This window comes from Hippopotamus amphibius, chromosome 9, assembly GCF_030028045.1.
Source record: "Hippopotamus amphibius kiboko isolate mHipAmp2 chromosome 9, mHipAmp2.hap2, whole genome shotgun sequence".
Lineage (NCBI taxonomy): Eukaryota > Metazoa > Chordata > Mammalia > Artiodactyla > Hippopotamidae > Hippopotamus > Hippopotamus amphibius.
The window spans coordinates 2177433-2194982 of NC_080194.1; the positions used below are offsets into that span (position 1 = coordinate 2177433).

Consider the following 17550-nt stretch of genomic DNA (forward strand, 5'->3'; position numbering starts at 1 on the left):
GTTCTCGCTCTCCCTTGGTCTGTCATCCGTAAGTATGAAGTCCTGTTTATTCAGGCTCCTCAGTATTGCCCATGCCCTCCTACTCCCTTTCCATGGCATTACCTTGCATCCAGTTACTATCTAATATGATTCAACCTTTCCACTATTTTCAGGGTGTGATCTAAGGTAGAGCCCTCGTATGTTGCTTTCCTGCTTGAGATCCTTCAGTCAGTAGCTCCCCTTCCCTTGTTCTGTAGGAAGAAGTCCAAACTCCTTCTGACGGCTCAGAAGACCCCTCATTGTGTTGTCCATGCCTGCCTCTCCCCTGAACTCGTGCATACCTTTTTCTCCAGACTTGCCACATACTGCATTTCCTTGGTTATGTCCTGTTGTTTCTTTGGGGATGTTCTTTCCCTTATCCTTTGCCTAGACAAATCTGGACTCACCTTCTACCCTTTGACCCAGTAAGTTCATTTTTAGGCCATTATAAAAAAGCCACACAAAAATGGAAAACAACTACAAATAAATCAGGGTACAGTTAGCAAGTAATACGTAAGAACTATATGTGCATGTTACGAGGTACGTAACTGAATAGAAAGATGAAGGGTGAAAAAAGCAAAGTGTAAAACAGATGTACAATATGATTCGTTATTTAAAATATGAAATATTTAAAAACCGTATTTGTATATATGCATTGATGATCATTTGTACTTGGAAATACATGGGAAAGGTGTAGACTATCTAGAATTATTTACATGGAGCTGTTAACAGTGATTACTTCTAAGAAGTGGGATTCAAAAGAGGTGACCAAGGAAGCTGGCACTTTTAACTTTGTATATTCTTTTTAAATTTGTTTTTAAAATATTTAAATATACTATAAATACATAAAACTACACATATGTCTCTGTGTGTATATACACACACGCACGCGTATGCGTACGTTATACGTATACATACATACAATATATATTTACAAACTGAAACACCCAGGTAACTGGCACCCATATCGGTCTCAGAACATTACCATCACCACAGAAACTGCTTTGTGCTTTCTTCAGTTCACTGCCCACCTCCACCTCCACCTCCACCAGAGAAATCACTATTGTGACTGGTAACTGCCTAGGTTAACTTTGCCTATATGAAATCAAATATTTTCTGTCTGGCTTATTTTGTTCAACATAATGTTTATGAGATTATATCTGTTTCTTTGGAACTGTTTTTTAAAAACTTTAAAAAATAATTACAGAGTCACAAGAAGTTGTCATTTGAAATTTTAAATCACTAAAGAATAAAAGTTTGTCACCTCCTGGACATACCCACCCTGAAGTCTTTCGACATTGTTAAATGTGTTCTCTTGTGAGTTGATAGTTCCTTGCTCTGTTGCTTTTATCACATTTCACTAATTATTTGTTTGTATATTTATCTCCCGTCTACATTGTGAGTCCCTCAGTACTGCGTTCCTTTCATTCTTAAAATCCAGTGTATACCTAGTGCTTCACACACAGTGGTACTTACCATTTGTCAAAGAAAAGCAGTATATTCTAGTCTGTGTGTTCTGGGCTGTGCCGTGTATTTACTGGTCTTGCCTATTGGATTTCTCTGAACTGATTTCCTCATCTGTTATAATTGCACCAGTTCCTATAGTTTTAGCTGCATGTAACTGAGCACCCAACTAAAAGTGGCTAAAACAATACGTGGACTTACTGATTCACCTAATAGGAAGTTGCTAGAGTTGTCCAGTTCAGCATCTCAGCGGCACCATCAGAACACATGTTCTGGTCATCTTTCTGCTCTGTCACCCTTAGTGAGTCAGCAAACACTGCTTGTTGTCACAGTATTGCTGCTGTAGCTCCAGACTCCAGTTCTTCTTGTACGTCTCTTCTTAAGAGCAAGGAAAAACTTAATTAGAAGTCGTTCAACAGACTTTGCATCTCATCGACTGTGGTTTTGTCACATGCCAATTTCTAAAGTAGTGACTGGCAGAAAAAGTGGGTCCAAGACTGGTTTATATCCTGGAGCTTAGGATTCGCCTCTCAAACATTCGGACACTAGAAACACAAAATGAAATTAGTTTTTGTTAGCAAGGAAACAGAAGAGATGGAGAATAATGGATTTGAAAGGCAATCAGCAATGTCTGTCTCCATCCAAAACAGTCTTCTCTAGTAATGTAAGTTAAATATAATGTATATTTGAAAGATGTGTGAGGCCTTAGAGCTTGTTACTGGTTTTGTGGATTGTTTTAGAAAGGTCTTCCTTTGCTACCCTACTTAGCAACCTGCCATCGGGCACAGAATGCAAAAGTAATTTTGCTGTTTGCTAATAATATATTATTGTAAGGTTAAATCTGTTACAGAAAATAATATAATTTATTTCAAATGTGAACTATAAGTTATTTTAAAGTTTTTTAATATTTAAAAATTATTTGTCTGTAAACACTCATTGTTGTCATTGTTATTAATATTAATAGTCCATGCCTTTGAAGCATAGCAGCCTGCTGTCCCTTGGTTAATAATACCTTCACCACCTGCATTATTCAGGAAAGCCATAGTTTATCAAATCCAATGGTATTCACGGATTTCAGTTTTTTAAAAGGCTGAACACTAAAAATGACAAGCCAAATCACAGATTGTTTCATTAAATTTTTCTGAGCAGAGAACCAGACAGAAGAAAGTTTACTCTTGAGCTATTGTCTTCATATGGTAGCTGGTTAGATGAGAGGCTGCCCTGCAAAGTTATCTTTATAGAAGACAAATTCCCCAAAGTTGGTTTACTCTAAGTTCAGGAAGCAAATGTTTGTGTGAATCAGCAGGGGTTGGCTAACCTTGCTTCTACTAGCTCTGTCTGAAAATGACAGAGGGAGTATTAGTTTCTGTCAGTTAAGCACCAGATATTCCTTTGCTCTGAAAAATGAGGCTCTAGAAATCTTCAACTAATGTGTTTAATTTGTCACCTTTTCTCCTACTCCCACTTCCATCACCTTTTTAAAAACCTCTCTTGCTTTTGCCAAAATAAATTACATCATTTTGACCAAGAAGAACACTAAAGGTAGAGATCAGTTCTGAACTTACTTCTCCTATGAGCAGTGAATGATTATTGCTGATCTCGTTTTATCTAGAGCTTCTGTCATCTAATATAGCGATTGGAGAAGAAATTAACACTGCCTTTTCTGTGGAGTCAAGGGGCACAGATAAACTCACCCTGAAATGTTGTATTTCCTGACGACAAAGAATTGAGTAAAACTCAGGAGTGTGTTAATCAACAGAAATTGAAATTTGTTTTTCTGAGTGTGCCTCATTTATTACAGATTGTAGAAGTTGGTCGTGAATTTGACACAGATTTATGAAGATTTTGAGTGAATCTATTACTTTCTTTTAATTAAGAATGAGATAGCAGTCTTTGTTTTTTTTAACATATATTATTTAGAAGTTCACCTTTTCCATAGAACGTTTGATTTTTTTCATCTGGAATGAAATCGTCAAGACTGTTATTCACACCCAAAACCCCAAACTAAAGTCAAGGTAGACAAAAGTAACAGAAGTCATTTATAAACACTTGTCGTATAAACTTCTGAAGACACATGCTGTGATTTCTGTTTATCCCAGATGTGAGTTCATCAGAAGATACCGTGTTTGCAGGTTGTCAGAAGCACTGCACCTGAGCCTCATCTGCTATTAATAGCTGATAAGATTGTCTACAACTTCTGAAATGTCCAGTATCCTCTTTTCATGACTTCCTTTCCTCTTTTTTACTTGATCGATTATCTTCCTTAGGTATAAAGCGTTTTATAGCCATGACTTCTGTAAATAAATTGATCAGTTCTCCAAAGATGGAAAGACTAGATGATTCTCTAGAGTAGGGGTCAGCAAACTATGGCCTGTACCTGGGCCAGATCTGGCCTGCTGCCTGATTTTGTGATTGTTGTTGGAATACGACCACAAATCTTTCTCTTACGTTACTGTCTCTGTTTGCTTTTGGGCTACAATGGCAAAATTGAGTAGCTGCAACAAAGACCTGGCCATTTATAGAAAAAGTTTGCCAACTTGAGAGAAATTTAACCAGAAAGGCACTTGACTCAGAGGTAGTAGGCACAGTATAACAGTATAGAGCAGGAGTGAGTGCCACACTGGAAACAATATATATACTGAATAATGAAAAGGCCCTCTTAAATATATACATGCCAGTCCCACAGTTTTCAGTTAATTTTTAAGTACCTCATTTTTTAAAAAGCTGCTTTAATTTTGGATTTTTTTTCCTCCCTCCCTCCTGTTGCCTCTCCCTCTTTCTTATAGATTCATTGAGGCTTAATTAATATAAAATAAACCATGCACGTTTTTTAAAGAGTACAATTATTTTTGCTGGGGTGAAACCATCACCATAATCAAAGAACATCACCATTACCTTTAAAGATTTCCTTGTGTCTCTTGACAGTCCCTCTCTTCCTCCTCTACTTTCCCAGCCCTGTCCCCACGCAGATATTGGTCTGCTTTTTATCACTGTAGATTAAGTTTATGCATTTTATTTTTTTTAAACATGCATCATTTTATTTCATTTTTAATTTTTATTTTTTGGCTGCACAGCACAACATGCGGGATCTTAGTTCCCCAACTAGAGATCGAACCCATGCTTCCTGCAGTGAAAGTGTGGAGTCTTAACCACTGGACCACCAGGGAAGTCTCAGTTTATACATTTTATAATTTTAACAAGTGTATTTATACAGTATATACTCTTTAGGATTTTTTTTTCCAGTTTTTAGCTACTAGAAATAAAGCTACTCTGAACATTCATGTACAGATCTTTGTGTAGAGATAGTTTTCAGGTCTCTTAGGTAAATACTTAGATGTGGCTCCAGTGATATGGTATGTGTATTTTTAACATTTTAAAGAAACTGCCAAAATATTTCCAAAGTGGTTATACCATTTTACATTCCCATCAGCAGTGTATGAGAATTCTAGTTGCTCTGCATCCTTAGCCTTTTATTCTTAGATATGAACATAACAGCCGAGAATCCCAGACATTTAAGGGAAGCTGCTAACAGGAAAGTTGAAACAGGTCCAGAGGATTGGAAGGGACATTTCCAAATAACTGTAACTTTAGATTCTCTGATCAGTAAGAGAAGATATTGCATCTATGAAACAAGAACAGAATGCTAGGAATACAGGAACAATTAGAGAAGGAAATGAATTTTTTAAAAAAATTGAAATATAGTTGATTTACAGTGTTGTGTTAGTTTCGGGTATACCAAAAAGAATTCTTGAGAATAAAAAATGAAAGGTTTAGAAGATGAAATTGGAGCAGTCTTTCAAAAAATAGATGAAGAGAGAAAGGGATGGATGATGGAAGAGAGAAAAATTTTCGAGGATCAATCCAAAGGCCTAATGTCTGACTAATAGGAATTCTAAGACGAGAACAAAAAATGGAGAAGAGATAATCATCCAATAACAAATACAGGGAAATTTCTCAGAACTGGAGAGCATATATTTCAGGTTAATTAATAACAGTTTACTGAGTGCCTAAAACTATGAGCAAAAAAAGACCCATACCTCCCTACCAAGGCACATCACTGTGAAACTTCCGAAAGACAGGTTGAATAAAAGATCCTAAATGCTTCCACAAAGGAAAAAAAACTGTGAACAAGGACTGGGAATCAGATGTCATCAGACTTCTCAGCAGCAATGCAGAAAGCTAGAATTCAGTGTAATGATGCTTTTGAAAAATTGTAATTTCCCATGTAGAATTCTATACCCATCCCAGCTCTTGATGATCAAATCTGAGGGTAGAATAGACACACTGTGGGCATGCAAGATTACAGACCTACCTGCCATGCACCCTGTTATTAAAAAAATTTTTTATTTGTTTGCTTGCACCAGCTCTTAGTTGTGGCAGGTGGATTCCTTAGTTGCGGCACATGGGGTCCTTAGTTGCGGCACATGGGCTTCTTAGTTGTGGCATGCAAACTCTTAGTTGTGGCGTGCATGTGGCATCTAGTTCCCTGACCAGGGATTGAAGGCCCCCTGCATTGGGAGTATGGAGTCTTAATGATTGTACCACTAGGGAAGTGCCCCCATGCACCCTTTTGAGGGAGCTACTGAAGGATATTCTCCATCAAAACAAGAAAATAAACCAAAAAAGGTGAAGACATGGATCCAGAAAACAGGGAATCCAAAACAAAAGAGAGATGGAGAAAATCTCCTATTTGATGAAGGAAAAACCCAGATGACTGTTGTATAACAGATTTAGAGAACAGACAGTTTCAGTTGAACAGGAGGATGGAGGACTCTGGGAAAGATGCAGCCAAGGAAAAAAAAGTGGACTGATAGATTATATGATGTGTTTTGAGCCATTATTTAGAGATGTTTTATAGCTTCTTTGGAGAATATGGGAAAGAATTAATGATAGAAATATAGAAAACCAAGCAAATGACAAAGCTAGGCATTTTTAGTTTCAGGAATAGCAAAATGTCCAAAAATAAGTATAACTGTAGTATTAATTGTCTCACTAATTAATGTTACTTACATGATTCTAATAATATAAACCTTAAATACGGATTAACTAAAAATTGTGATATGACTGCAGTGGGAGTAGGGAGTGGGAAGAGGGAAGGTAGTAGTAGAACCAAATTTCAGTTACCTGTAGTAGGTGGTTCACTAGGTAATGAATAAAGTGAAATATCAAGAAATCACAGCGAATATATATTTTTTAAGATTCTTTTTTGATGTGGACCATTTTTAAAGTCTTTACTGAATTTGTTACAGTATTGCTTCTGTTTTATGTTTTGGTTTTTTGGCCTCAAGGCATGTGGGATCTTAGCTCCCTGACCAGGGATGGAACATGCACCCCCTGCAGTGGAAGGTGACGTCTCAACCACTGGACCAGCAGGGAAGTCCCCACAATGAACATATATTTAAAAATAAGAAAGAAGAAGAAATCTCTGAGAATTGAAAGTGGTTTCCTGAAAGGAATAGGACTAGAGAGTTGGAGAGGGTTGGTACAAGAGACTGCTGTTTCTGTTATGTCTTACAGTATTATTTTTTTAAAGCTCTCTCTATATAACTTCAGTTAAAAAACTAAATGGGAAAATGAGAGTCTGGACTCACTAGGATGTTTATTAGTCTTTGTGGCATTTCTCTGCACTCCTGAGGCAGGTCGTCTGGTGACCAAGTCTTTGGCCTCCCACCCGTTCCAGACAGCGTTAGGGACTCTGCCCCTTTAATTCCTCTTTTTCGTTTTTGTTAGTATAACCCACAAGATGAGTCCAAAGTTTGGTTAAGGCATTCCTTAGAAGTCTATAGGAGAGACAACCTGGCCTTTTTAGTTGGCTGCTCTTCTGGGTGGAGAAGAGATTTAGGCTCTAATAATAAGACATAATAAAAGCATATTACTACTCAATGAGTTTAGCCCCAGAGGATATACTGTCCTTTTTGCCCTTAAAGTGATACCTTATAGTACTATATTCAAAGCCTACAAACTGTAAACTCCATGAGGCCCAGGGATTTTTACTTGTTTTGTTGGTTGATGTGCTGACTCTCAGTATTTAACCTGCTGGATGAAATCCTACCTTGAATGTAATGAAAAGCTTTAATGATCAGTTCATTTGGCAACTGTTTATTGAGCGCCTCCTATATGCAAGGCTCCCTTCTAGATGCTGAGAGTACAGTTGACCCTTGATCAACATGAGTTTGAACTGCATGGGTCCACTTACACGTGGATTTTTTTCAATAGTAAATACTTCAGTGCTGCATGATCTGCGGTTGGTTGAATCTGGATGCAGAACCATGGATACAGAGGAACCACATACACAGAGGCGACTTCTAGGTGGCTCAGTGCACCAACCCCTGCGTTGTTCAAGGGTCAGCTGTGTATCAGTCCTGTAAGTTGCAGCTTTTCTTTTAGTCATGTGTTAGAAGTTTGATACGCTTTGAACTGCCCTTCAGAGGCTTAATCAGATTTTATTTTACTAACGTTAAAGCACACTTAAGCCTAGTTATAAAAAGGAAACACCCAGAATGTTTCCTCTGTTGGGGATATCTATTCAGCTTTTTCTAAGTGAATGATAGGAAGTTGTGAGGTTATGCTGCTTGACATCTTAGAATATTGACAGTTTATCCTTCCTCCTCCTCCCACCTCTCTGGCAGGGGAGAAGAGGTGTTAAGGCTGTGGGTCTCTAGTGTCTGTTTTCTGCAAGTTTAAGTGAGATCCTTCACATTTAACAAGACTTTCTCATAGGTGAGATGTTCTAGTACTAGTTCTCCTCTAAGTTGGAAAATTATCTGACAGAAAACCCTTTGCAAAGTAGAAAAAGAGTTATGTTTTGAGTTTAATCAATAACAGATTAGACTTTTTCCAGATAGTGCTTTGTACCTATCAGTAAGGTTAGCAGGTAAGTCACACAGTGACAAACTTGAAAATGTGCTGTTGCAAGCCTGGTGTTTTAGAGGAAAATTCCCCTAAGAATCATATTTTTATACTTTTCTGCTCTGAGTTGGCTTTCACCTGGAATATCTGTTGCATTTAAGCCAGGGTTGTTGGGTAGTGCCTTCTCATGAGACCTGATCTTGGTTTGATGGGGCAAACCTCTTTTAAGTGAACTAGGGCAAGCTCTAGAACAGCCCTACTACTACTGCCTGTTTGCACTTGTGAGACTCCTTGCTGCTGCTGGATTTAGGGTTTTAGTTGATTTTAGCTTGAGCCATATTATGGATGACATTTTTAAAGAGACACCAAGTTCTCTCCTTTCTCTATTCAGAAAGTACAACGCAGAGAACAAAAAGTGTAAGCTTTCTTCTGTATTATAATGTATGTAATATTATATATAATTTAAGAAATTTCATTCTCTTCTGCGGTTTCTAAACCAGCTTGAGTTCAGTGAGAGAATTAAGCCCTGACACTCTTGGTATTCATTATGTGTTCTGAATTAACATCCCTATGAGTCTAGAATGGTGCTAGTTTCGTACTGCGCTTATGGTAATTGAGAAAATAGTCACAAAAGTAAGTTTGTGTCCTGTGGTTCAAATGAAGAAATCCTGGTTGAGAAAGGCTGTTCTCCAATGATAAGAAACTCTCTCCCGCAAAACCCATAGACACCCAAAGATTACAGCCGTGTGAGTATACAGTGATATGGTAACTGCTTATGTCTTTTGAAGATGGGAAACAAAAAAGTTTCAAGCATTAATAGCCTGCTGACCATGATCTAGTGAAAAGAACTGCTCTGCTGTTTCCTTTAATCAAGTCCAATATGAACTTGGGGGAATAAAACCCAGCTGTGGTTTTCATGTAAATCAAAACAGATTAATAACAATAACATTTTTATTTTTTTGTGCTAAAATTTTGGTCTTTAGCACTTACTTTATCTTGATTTTTTTTTTTTTACTATGTTTAAAGCAAATAAAATCAGTTATCTTGATAAGATGTGGCACTTGATTAGTTTTTAAAATAAGTAAGGGAAAAGCCTATCAGCTCAGCAAAAGGCAAAACTGTTCTGCTTGTAAATAATGTAACTGTTTTATGGAACTGAGCCCTGGGGAGGAGGACAGCACATGGTTTGTTTACTAACACAAAGCACAAGGATTCTGTAGCTAATCTTAACATTTCCTTGTCTAAAGATCTTTTAAATAGGAGCATCTATGAAATTTACATTGTGTTTTTGCAGCTAAATCCGGGTTCATTGATTGGAAGAGCCGTTATCGGTGAAGTAAACATGCAGGTTGAGAACCATTTTGTGGACAGTGAAGCGACATGTTCATCTTGAACAAGTTCAGATTCCTAGAAATTGACGGATTTCTCCAGTCTCCTTTTAAAAAATATGTTAACAAGGACCTGTTGTTTTAAAAGTCCAGATCCTTGTTTTGAGATCTGACTGTGATACTAGCTGAGACTAACTTGAAAACAGTCCAGGTTTACAGATCCTTAAAGTGAAAATTTACCTTTTGCCATTCTCATCACCTTTGTATTCAGCGTAGAAATAATTTGTGTTAATTTGTCAGACTGACAAATTAACCCATAGAGCACAAGGCAGTGAAAATGCAGAGTCTACTTTGCTCTCAGAGTCTTCTGCCAGATGTCCCATGGAGTAAAGTTGGAGTTGTCAGCTTTGTTGGGAAAGGTTTAAATAAAAACCAAATTGCTGCTGAATTAAAAAAATTTTAAATAGTCCTCTTTTATGTTACATGGTAAAATTCAAAATTTGAGGTCCTATTACCTGGGAGTAGGAAGCAGGAATGCTGTAACTTTATTTTTAAAAAAGTTTCCATGGAGGGGCTTCCTAGGTGGCGCAGTAGTTGAGAATCCGCCTGCCAATGCAGAGGTCACGGGTTTGATCCCAGCTCCAGGAAGATCCCACATGCCACGGAGCAACTAAGCCCGTGTGCCAAAAAAAAAAAGAGTAAAAAAAAAAAAAACAAAAACAAAAAAAAAAGTTTCCATGGAAAACTTGTAATATTTGAAAAGGTATCACATTAGCTATAAAGAAACAAGAATATTTTAAATTTCAAGACTTTCAATAATAAAAGGTACATTGTAGAGCCTCCTGGTGGCAGCAGTTCTTTTGTTACCAGAGTGTCCTCATTTAAGACACCTGCCGAATGGGAGCTGATTCTGAATTAGCAAAGCAGACCTATTCTACTTGTCTGTATCCTTTTGCAGCTTTTACTACAAAGACTTTTAAGTCAAATAATGTGCTGAGCACTTTTTTAATTGAAGTATAGTTGATTTAAAATGTTGTGTTAATTACTACTGTACAGCAGAGTGATTCAGCTATACATATATATTAATACATTCTTTTTTAATATTCTTTTCCATTATGATTTATCATAAGATATTGAATACAGTTCTCTGTGCTATATTGTTGTTCACCCATTCTGTATATAAAAGCTTACATCTGCGAACCTCAGCCTCCTACTCCATCCCTCCCCCAACCCGCTCCCCCTTGGCAATCGCCAGTCTGTTCTCCATGTCTGTGATTCTGTTTCTTTTTCATAGATAGGTTCATTTGTGTCATATTTTAGATTCCACATATAAGTGACATCATATGATATTTGTCTTTCTTTTTCTGACTTACTTCACTTAGTATGATAATCTCTAGTTGCATCCATGTTGCTGCAAATGGCATTATTTCATTTTTTTTTATGGCTGAGTAGTATTCCATTGCATATATGTACCACATCTTTAACCATTCATCTGTCGATGGACGTGTAGGTTGTTTCCATGTCTTGGCTATTATGAATAGTGTTGCTGTGAACATAGGGGTGCATGTATCTTTTTGAATTATAGTTTTGTCCAGCTATATGCCCAGGAGTGGTATTGCTGGATCATATGGTAATTCTGTTTTTAGCTTTCTGAGGAACCTTCATACTGTTTTCCACAGTGGCTTGTGCTGAGCATTTTTAAAATTCAGATTTTTAAAATTCATCTTCTGTTTTATTTTGAATGGATCCCCTAAATAGTTAACTTATAAATGCCTTACATATGAATTAGGGAATCTGGATGTATTGTTGGGGTGTTTTGTATTAAAGATTCCATGACTCCTGCTCCCTCTACACCTGGCTCTTTTCTGATGATGCAATATACAGACCTGGTAGTACTGTTTGCTAGCTCTCAGTTTGGATCATCTACTATTAAAGGGATGAGTCGAACGCTCTAGGGAATTGGAAAGGTCAGTGGGAAGAAACCTGTGGCTAGCATTTTTATGGCAGTAAAAGCTCTGTGAAGAGAAAAGTTTCCACCGACTGACTGGCTTAACTGTCACTCATTACTCCCTCTGTGCCTGTGGCTGGTGGGTTGCTGCCTAGGGTACTCGTATATGTCTCCCATCAGTCGTAGAATGATTAAGAATGAGCTGTGTTTGTTCCCAAGCCTGTTTTTGCCATTTGTTCTTGTTATTGTAATGATGTAATTCAACTATTAGGTAAACCAGCGATTTATGAACACCAAGTTAACGCTTTGGAAAGAGTTGATAAAAGTGAGTTAGTAAAAAATTGCTGCCTAGTTACATGTGGATAAGACAGCTATAAAAGAATGAGGTAAATTATTAATTCCAGAGGATTCTACATCAGATTGCTTTAAAGTGTCTTAGGTTCTCACTGTAATTTGAAAGCCAAAAGTGAATATGGTAGGGATGCATTATGGTCATGATTTATGAAAGAACGACATTTTAACACTCTTTAGTGTGTAGATCCATACAAACAGGAGGCCTGATCCTATGTTACAAGGTTAGCAAATGAATGTTCATTTAAATTAAAATAAAATGCTTAGGTATGCGTATCACATTTCTATGATTTACTCATTTATATGACTTTTCCCCCTCACCTGAACAATTACTGGTCCTGATCATTATTGATTTAAGAGAGTTTCCACCGTATTTCTTCATGCTACTGAAAATGAGGTATACTTTTCAGCTTTTAATTCATCGATTCACAAATATTTATGGAGCACCTATTATATGCCAGGCATTTTACTTGGCCTCAGTGCTAAATGAGGCTGATAGGGTTTCTCTTCTTAAGGAGCTTACCTTCTAGTGGCATTTTAGTGAAAGTATAGTGATTGGAATAGTAATGATTTTCTCAACAATTATAGAATAGTTATCAAAATAAAATCTAGTCTTTGTTTTGAAGGCCAAAGCCACATCTACCTGCAAATTAGTGGTTCTCAACCCTAGCTTATACCCTAGAATAACCTGAGGAGCTTTTGAAAGTGCTGCATCTAGGGCTGCATCTTAGACCAGTTAGGTTAGAATCTCTGGGAGTGGAACCCAGACATACAAAGATGTGTAGGAAAGGCAAGTTGAAAAGTGTTTGATTTAGTTAAAAGTGTTTGATATTGCCCAAACTAAATCTGATAACCCTAAGCCAGTTTGATATAGCATTTTTATTCCTGAATCATCTGGGGACAAATCTATATAGTGTTGGTTTGTCAGAGTTAATGATTTATTTGAATCTTCCTAGAGAAGAAACTATCATATTAATAATCTGACTTTTCAGCTTTTCCTTGCAGAGAAAAATTTTTTAAGAAAGACAGTGAATTGGACAGTACAAAAAATTCCAAAATACACATTACATTTGATTATGGATTCTTTGACTTTTGTCTGTAGCTAGAAGTGTGCGATTTTTACCAGTGTATTTTAGCTTTCAGAAACATTTTGGTGAGAAATCTTGAGAAAAGCATCATATCTTTGAATTGCTTCAAAATATTAATGTTCAGCTTATATGAAACACTGATTAAGGTTAGGAAATGCTGAACCATGGGGTTCTGGTAGTTGTAATTTTATTTTTGGTGAATAAAAACTAATTAATGTCAAAGGTATTGAAAACATCTTGAAATAAAACCTCCTCTTAAGAATGATTTAATTCATAGTTAATCTTTAGGCCCAGAAACTTTGAAAGTTGAAAGTGTAGTGCATTCATTATTTTTCTTCCTAGGTGTTATAAAATATAATTGTGCTTTGTTTGTTTGTTTATTTTCCCACTTATATCACTCAAAAGAGGACCAGAAGTTAGTACTTTTAGGTATTTGTTTCACTAATAATCCTTTGATATTGATGTTTTGTAGATCAGATATACTCTTACAGAAAGTTTCTTATTCTTTATGGTATCCATAAGAGATGTTATCTGGTGTTCTGTGAAACCAAGCATTTATCAGGACATTACAAAAAATTCCAAAATATACATTACATTTGATTATGAATTCTGAATCAAAAATGTAATCTTAATAGTGCAGTTCTGCTCTTAGAATACTAATGCTTTGGGGGAAGGAATGGTCTGGCACATTAGTTGAAGCATGTAGGTTTTCATCTTGTGTAGGGGTAGCTTCTTTTCATCCCTGATTTGCCTTTGTATGAGAATTACTTCTTTACCTCACCTCCCAGCACATACATGTGTGTGCATGGACACTTTTACACACACACACACACACACACACACACACACACACACTCTCTCACTCCCTTGAAGATGGAACTGTTAGTTTGCCCTTTCGGTGATTCCTTTGCTTATCCATCATGGTAAGCTACTTAGGTAACTTGATCAAAGATGTCTAGGAGGGTGGAAAAGTATTGTCAACTGAAAGTGAAAGGGAAAACACTTAAAGACTTAGTATTAAAGGGAAAAAACTTAAAGATTTACTAGGCGATTAACTGGTTTGGTAAAGATTTCATAGGCCCCATCAGGGCAAATGGTGAGAAGACTAATAGAAATAGAATGTTATCTTATCAGCAGTAGCAGTTAGGAGCAATTTAGCCCTGTGAATATCTTATTCCTCCCACCCCTATCTTCTGTTTCAGTTAAAATATCGATGCCTCCTATGTAGAGCTTAGCAGTTTTCAATTCTGTAAGGTAAACAAACATGTTTTTTCCCTCCTCCTTAGAGTTCAGAAGACTGATACGCAGTGAGATCGAGTGATTTGTCCGAGGTTATTTGGCTGTTGTATTTAATGAGGGTTCTTGGTTTCAAGTGATAGAAACAACTCAAAGTTGTTAAAGCAAAAAAGAGAATTTATTGGCTTATATAACTAGCAAGTTGAGAGATGTGGCTGGTTTTAGGCATGGCTACGTGTAGGGGCTTAAATGACGTTTTAGGACACTTTCTCCTTCTTGCGGCTCCATTTCCATGCAGGCTGTCCTGCACTGGCAGTGGTTGCCTCTGGCAGCTCTTAGTTTACAACCTGCCATTTTATCAACCCCAGTGAAAGGAGAAAGTTGTTTTGTTTTGTTTTTTTTTTTTCCTTCTGGAAGTATCAGCACAAAACATGGACATGATTTTCAGGTCCATTCTTGAATCAGTCATCCTTCACTGTGACCAGGGAACTGGAGTCTTCTCGTTGACCAGGCCTAGGTCACATGCCACCCCAGAAGCAAGATTGAGATCATCCCTGGAAGAGCTATGTACATTGAGACTTGGGGAAGAGTAGATCTCCAAAAAGATACTGGGGAGGCAAAAAAATAAGGCCCCCCATAAGTTATTGAGCCTGGACTTCTGAGTCTAAAACTGATGTTACTTTCAATTTTCTACTACTAAAAATGGCAAGAGAAGTACAGTCACAAAAATTAGTATAATTGTCTAAAGATAGGACATAAAATCTTGCAATTTGTAGATTGTTTTATATCAAAACCCATTTTCCTTCTTTCTGGCAAGTTGAGTATTATCATCTCATAACGTAGAGTCTAGACACTATCAAGTAATCTGATCTCATTTTGACTGTGATCAGAGGAACAAGCTTTGAAGGCTACTTAGTTTTGGAATTTTACTAATAGTTTGAAATACATATAAAGGAGGCTTAACAGAAAAGCCATTGTTGGATTGTTTAAATTTTCCAACATTGCAAGAACCTCCTGACTTCTTAGACAGAAGGACTTTTCTCCCAGTTCACCCTGGTTTTTCCTGCCTGTCTTCCCACCCCCATCACCCTTCTTTTTGTTTGTTGACTTAAGTCGATTCCTTTCTCCAATCACTCCCCCCACGGGAGCAGAGGCTGGACAGTTTCCTTGCCCACTTGCATAGAGGCATGATAACTAGTCTCTTCCTTTAAGGGACGAACCACAGAGTGGAATTACATGTTGACATACTAAAGAATTGTTAAGGAGAACTCATTTACCTTGTGTGGGCAAGAAGCTTTGTGACTCTGAAGACCAGAATCAGAGTATCCTGTCCCAGATTTCCTGGAGCAGCTTCAGCTCAGGTAGCTGGAAGGACTTTGAAGCAGGGGCTTCTGTAAACTCTTTTTGCCCAAGATGCTGTGAGAATGGAGGCGGGCGGTAATGTTAAGTGCGTGAGTTTTCATTCCTGCTGTCACCAGAATAAAAATGACCTAACTGTATTTTGGGCGCCTAGGCAGCACCGAAATGACATGCCACCTGCTGACCTCATCCATTTCATATCTGGTACTAGGATAGCCAAAGCAATTTGTTCAATTTGCAATTGACTATTTACTCTTTAAAGCAGCAATGATTAGATCTAGTATAAGAAAGCACATGCTCTGTTTATCAAGAATTAAAACTTTAAAGGTAGAAAGTTATCCTTTTTGGAAGAAGTCATTTAACTATGGTGTATTTTACCTCAGAGACTAACTATGCTTTTAGAGAGCTACTTTTTGCTGTTGTTCCCCAGGAAGGAGTACAATCTGCTGATGAAATTTGAGATAACAGAAGTGTTTCTCAGCAGCAGCTGAATGGAGCAGAGAACTAGGAGACCGCTATATTTATCTTTAGGTAAATTTTGCAATTTACTAGGGAAAAAAATCTGTATAGCATGTGAGCAGATTAACTCATGTTAATCCAGCAGCTGCTTCTCTGGCAAATAGGAGAGAGGGTATGCAGCTGTAGTCCTGCACACACACTCAGGTGCTGGATATACTTCCTTTGTCTCAAAAACTATGCCAAGAGCCACGTATGTTGATGAGTTCCTGTTTTTTCCATTTAAATTTTTTAAAAATTGTAATTCCCAGTTTTTCCTCTCACCCATCAAAATGAAGTGATTAGAACTTTTCCATTAAATGATAATTTCAGGAGCGTGGACTCTGGTCTTGAACACTGTGTTTAATAGTTATGTATAGTACTGCAGTTGATGACTTAGAATTACAGAAGCACCTACTTCATTCGCCTCCCAGAGATCCTTATATCAGTGAGTAACATGCTGGCCGAATGAAGGTGTCTGCTTCCAGCTCAGCCCTCTTTTATTTCTTGCTGCTTTCTGTGACTCGGCAGCTATGGAATTTGCTTCCCTGCATGGGCCTCTCAGAAGCCAGCTCTCCTGCTCTCCCCAACAGGCTCGCAGTCAGCAGAGCAGGGACGCACGCTGATCAGCACAGCACTCAGCTGATCAGAGGAAGCCGGCCCCTTTTCCTCAGCCAGACGCAGCGGTGTCAGTCCCTGCGCCTTCTCCTGCCGTGAGCAAGGCCGCTGGAACGCTGCTGGCAACATTAGTCTGTGTGTAAAGAGCTGCTTATGTTCCCTTTGCCTTAGCTTTGGCTTTGGCTTTGGCCTTGGCAAGTGGGGAGAAAAAGGAAAATGGCCAGACAGCCAGTATCTCTCCTTTGTAGAACTTGGTGTGAAGCGTCTCCCTCCGTTGGCAGTCCCTAGTGGCAGTCCCTGACTCTGCTGGGGGAAGACTTGGTAATTTTCTTCTAATTGTAAAAGAGCAGAGCCCCACAGCAAATTGAACTTGTGGTGAAAACAGAAAATATACGGCACTATGATCTTACATTGATTGAATTAATAACAGGTCTCACAACTTTACAAAATTAAAATAAGCCTTTTTTTTTTTTTTAAGTACTTAATCTCTTGATTCTGTTGCTTTTTACGTTTTCTGGGTAGTCTTACGTTATTTTGTAGGGAACCTATGGGTCTCAGTGCTAATTAGTCGGATATAGTTGGCAGTTTGCTACTCGTGGCTCTACTGGGTGTATAATTCCCTTTCTTGTAAGCAGCTGGCATTTCAGTACAGTTTACAACATGGAACATGGAAGGGACCCCCTGAGTAGGACAGTGGCTGCTCTTTGTCACTTGCAGCTGTGTTTGCAAGGGAGCATGCTGGCAGCCAGCAAGGAGAGTGCTGTGACAGGTGGGAAGAGCAGAACCAGAAAACGTG

The 17550-nt window shown here is 37.9% G+C and overlaps 1 protein-coding gene across 19 annotated transcripts in view; it reads left to right on the forward strand.

The window, feature by feature from the left end:
* Positions 1-17550, forward strand: part of PHF21A (PHD finger protein 21A) — a 183653-nt gene that overhangs the window by 52275 nt on the left and 113828 nt on the right. The window contains exons 3-4 of one of the 19 annotated variants that reach the window (XM_057748150.1): positions 6771-6964; positions 7699-7846. The exons of 16 other annotated variants lie outside the window; for them this stretch is intronic. In XM_057748150.1, the coding sequence (XP_057604133.1) occupies positions 7742-7846 (105 nt within the window). In that variant the 5' untranslated portion in view covers positions 6771-6964; positions 7699-7741. The remainder of the gene's footprint in view (positions 1-6770; positions 6965-7698; positions 7847-17550) is intronic. 2 more of the 19 variants (XM_057748149.1, XM_057748148.1) reach the window with 2 other exon arrangements.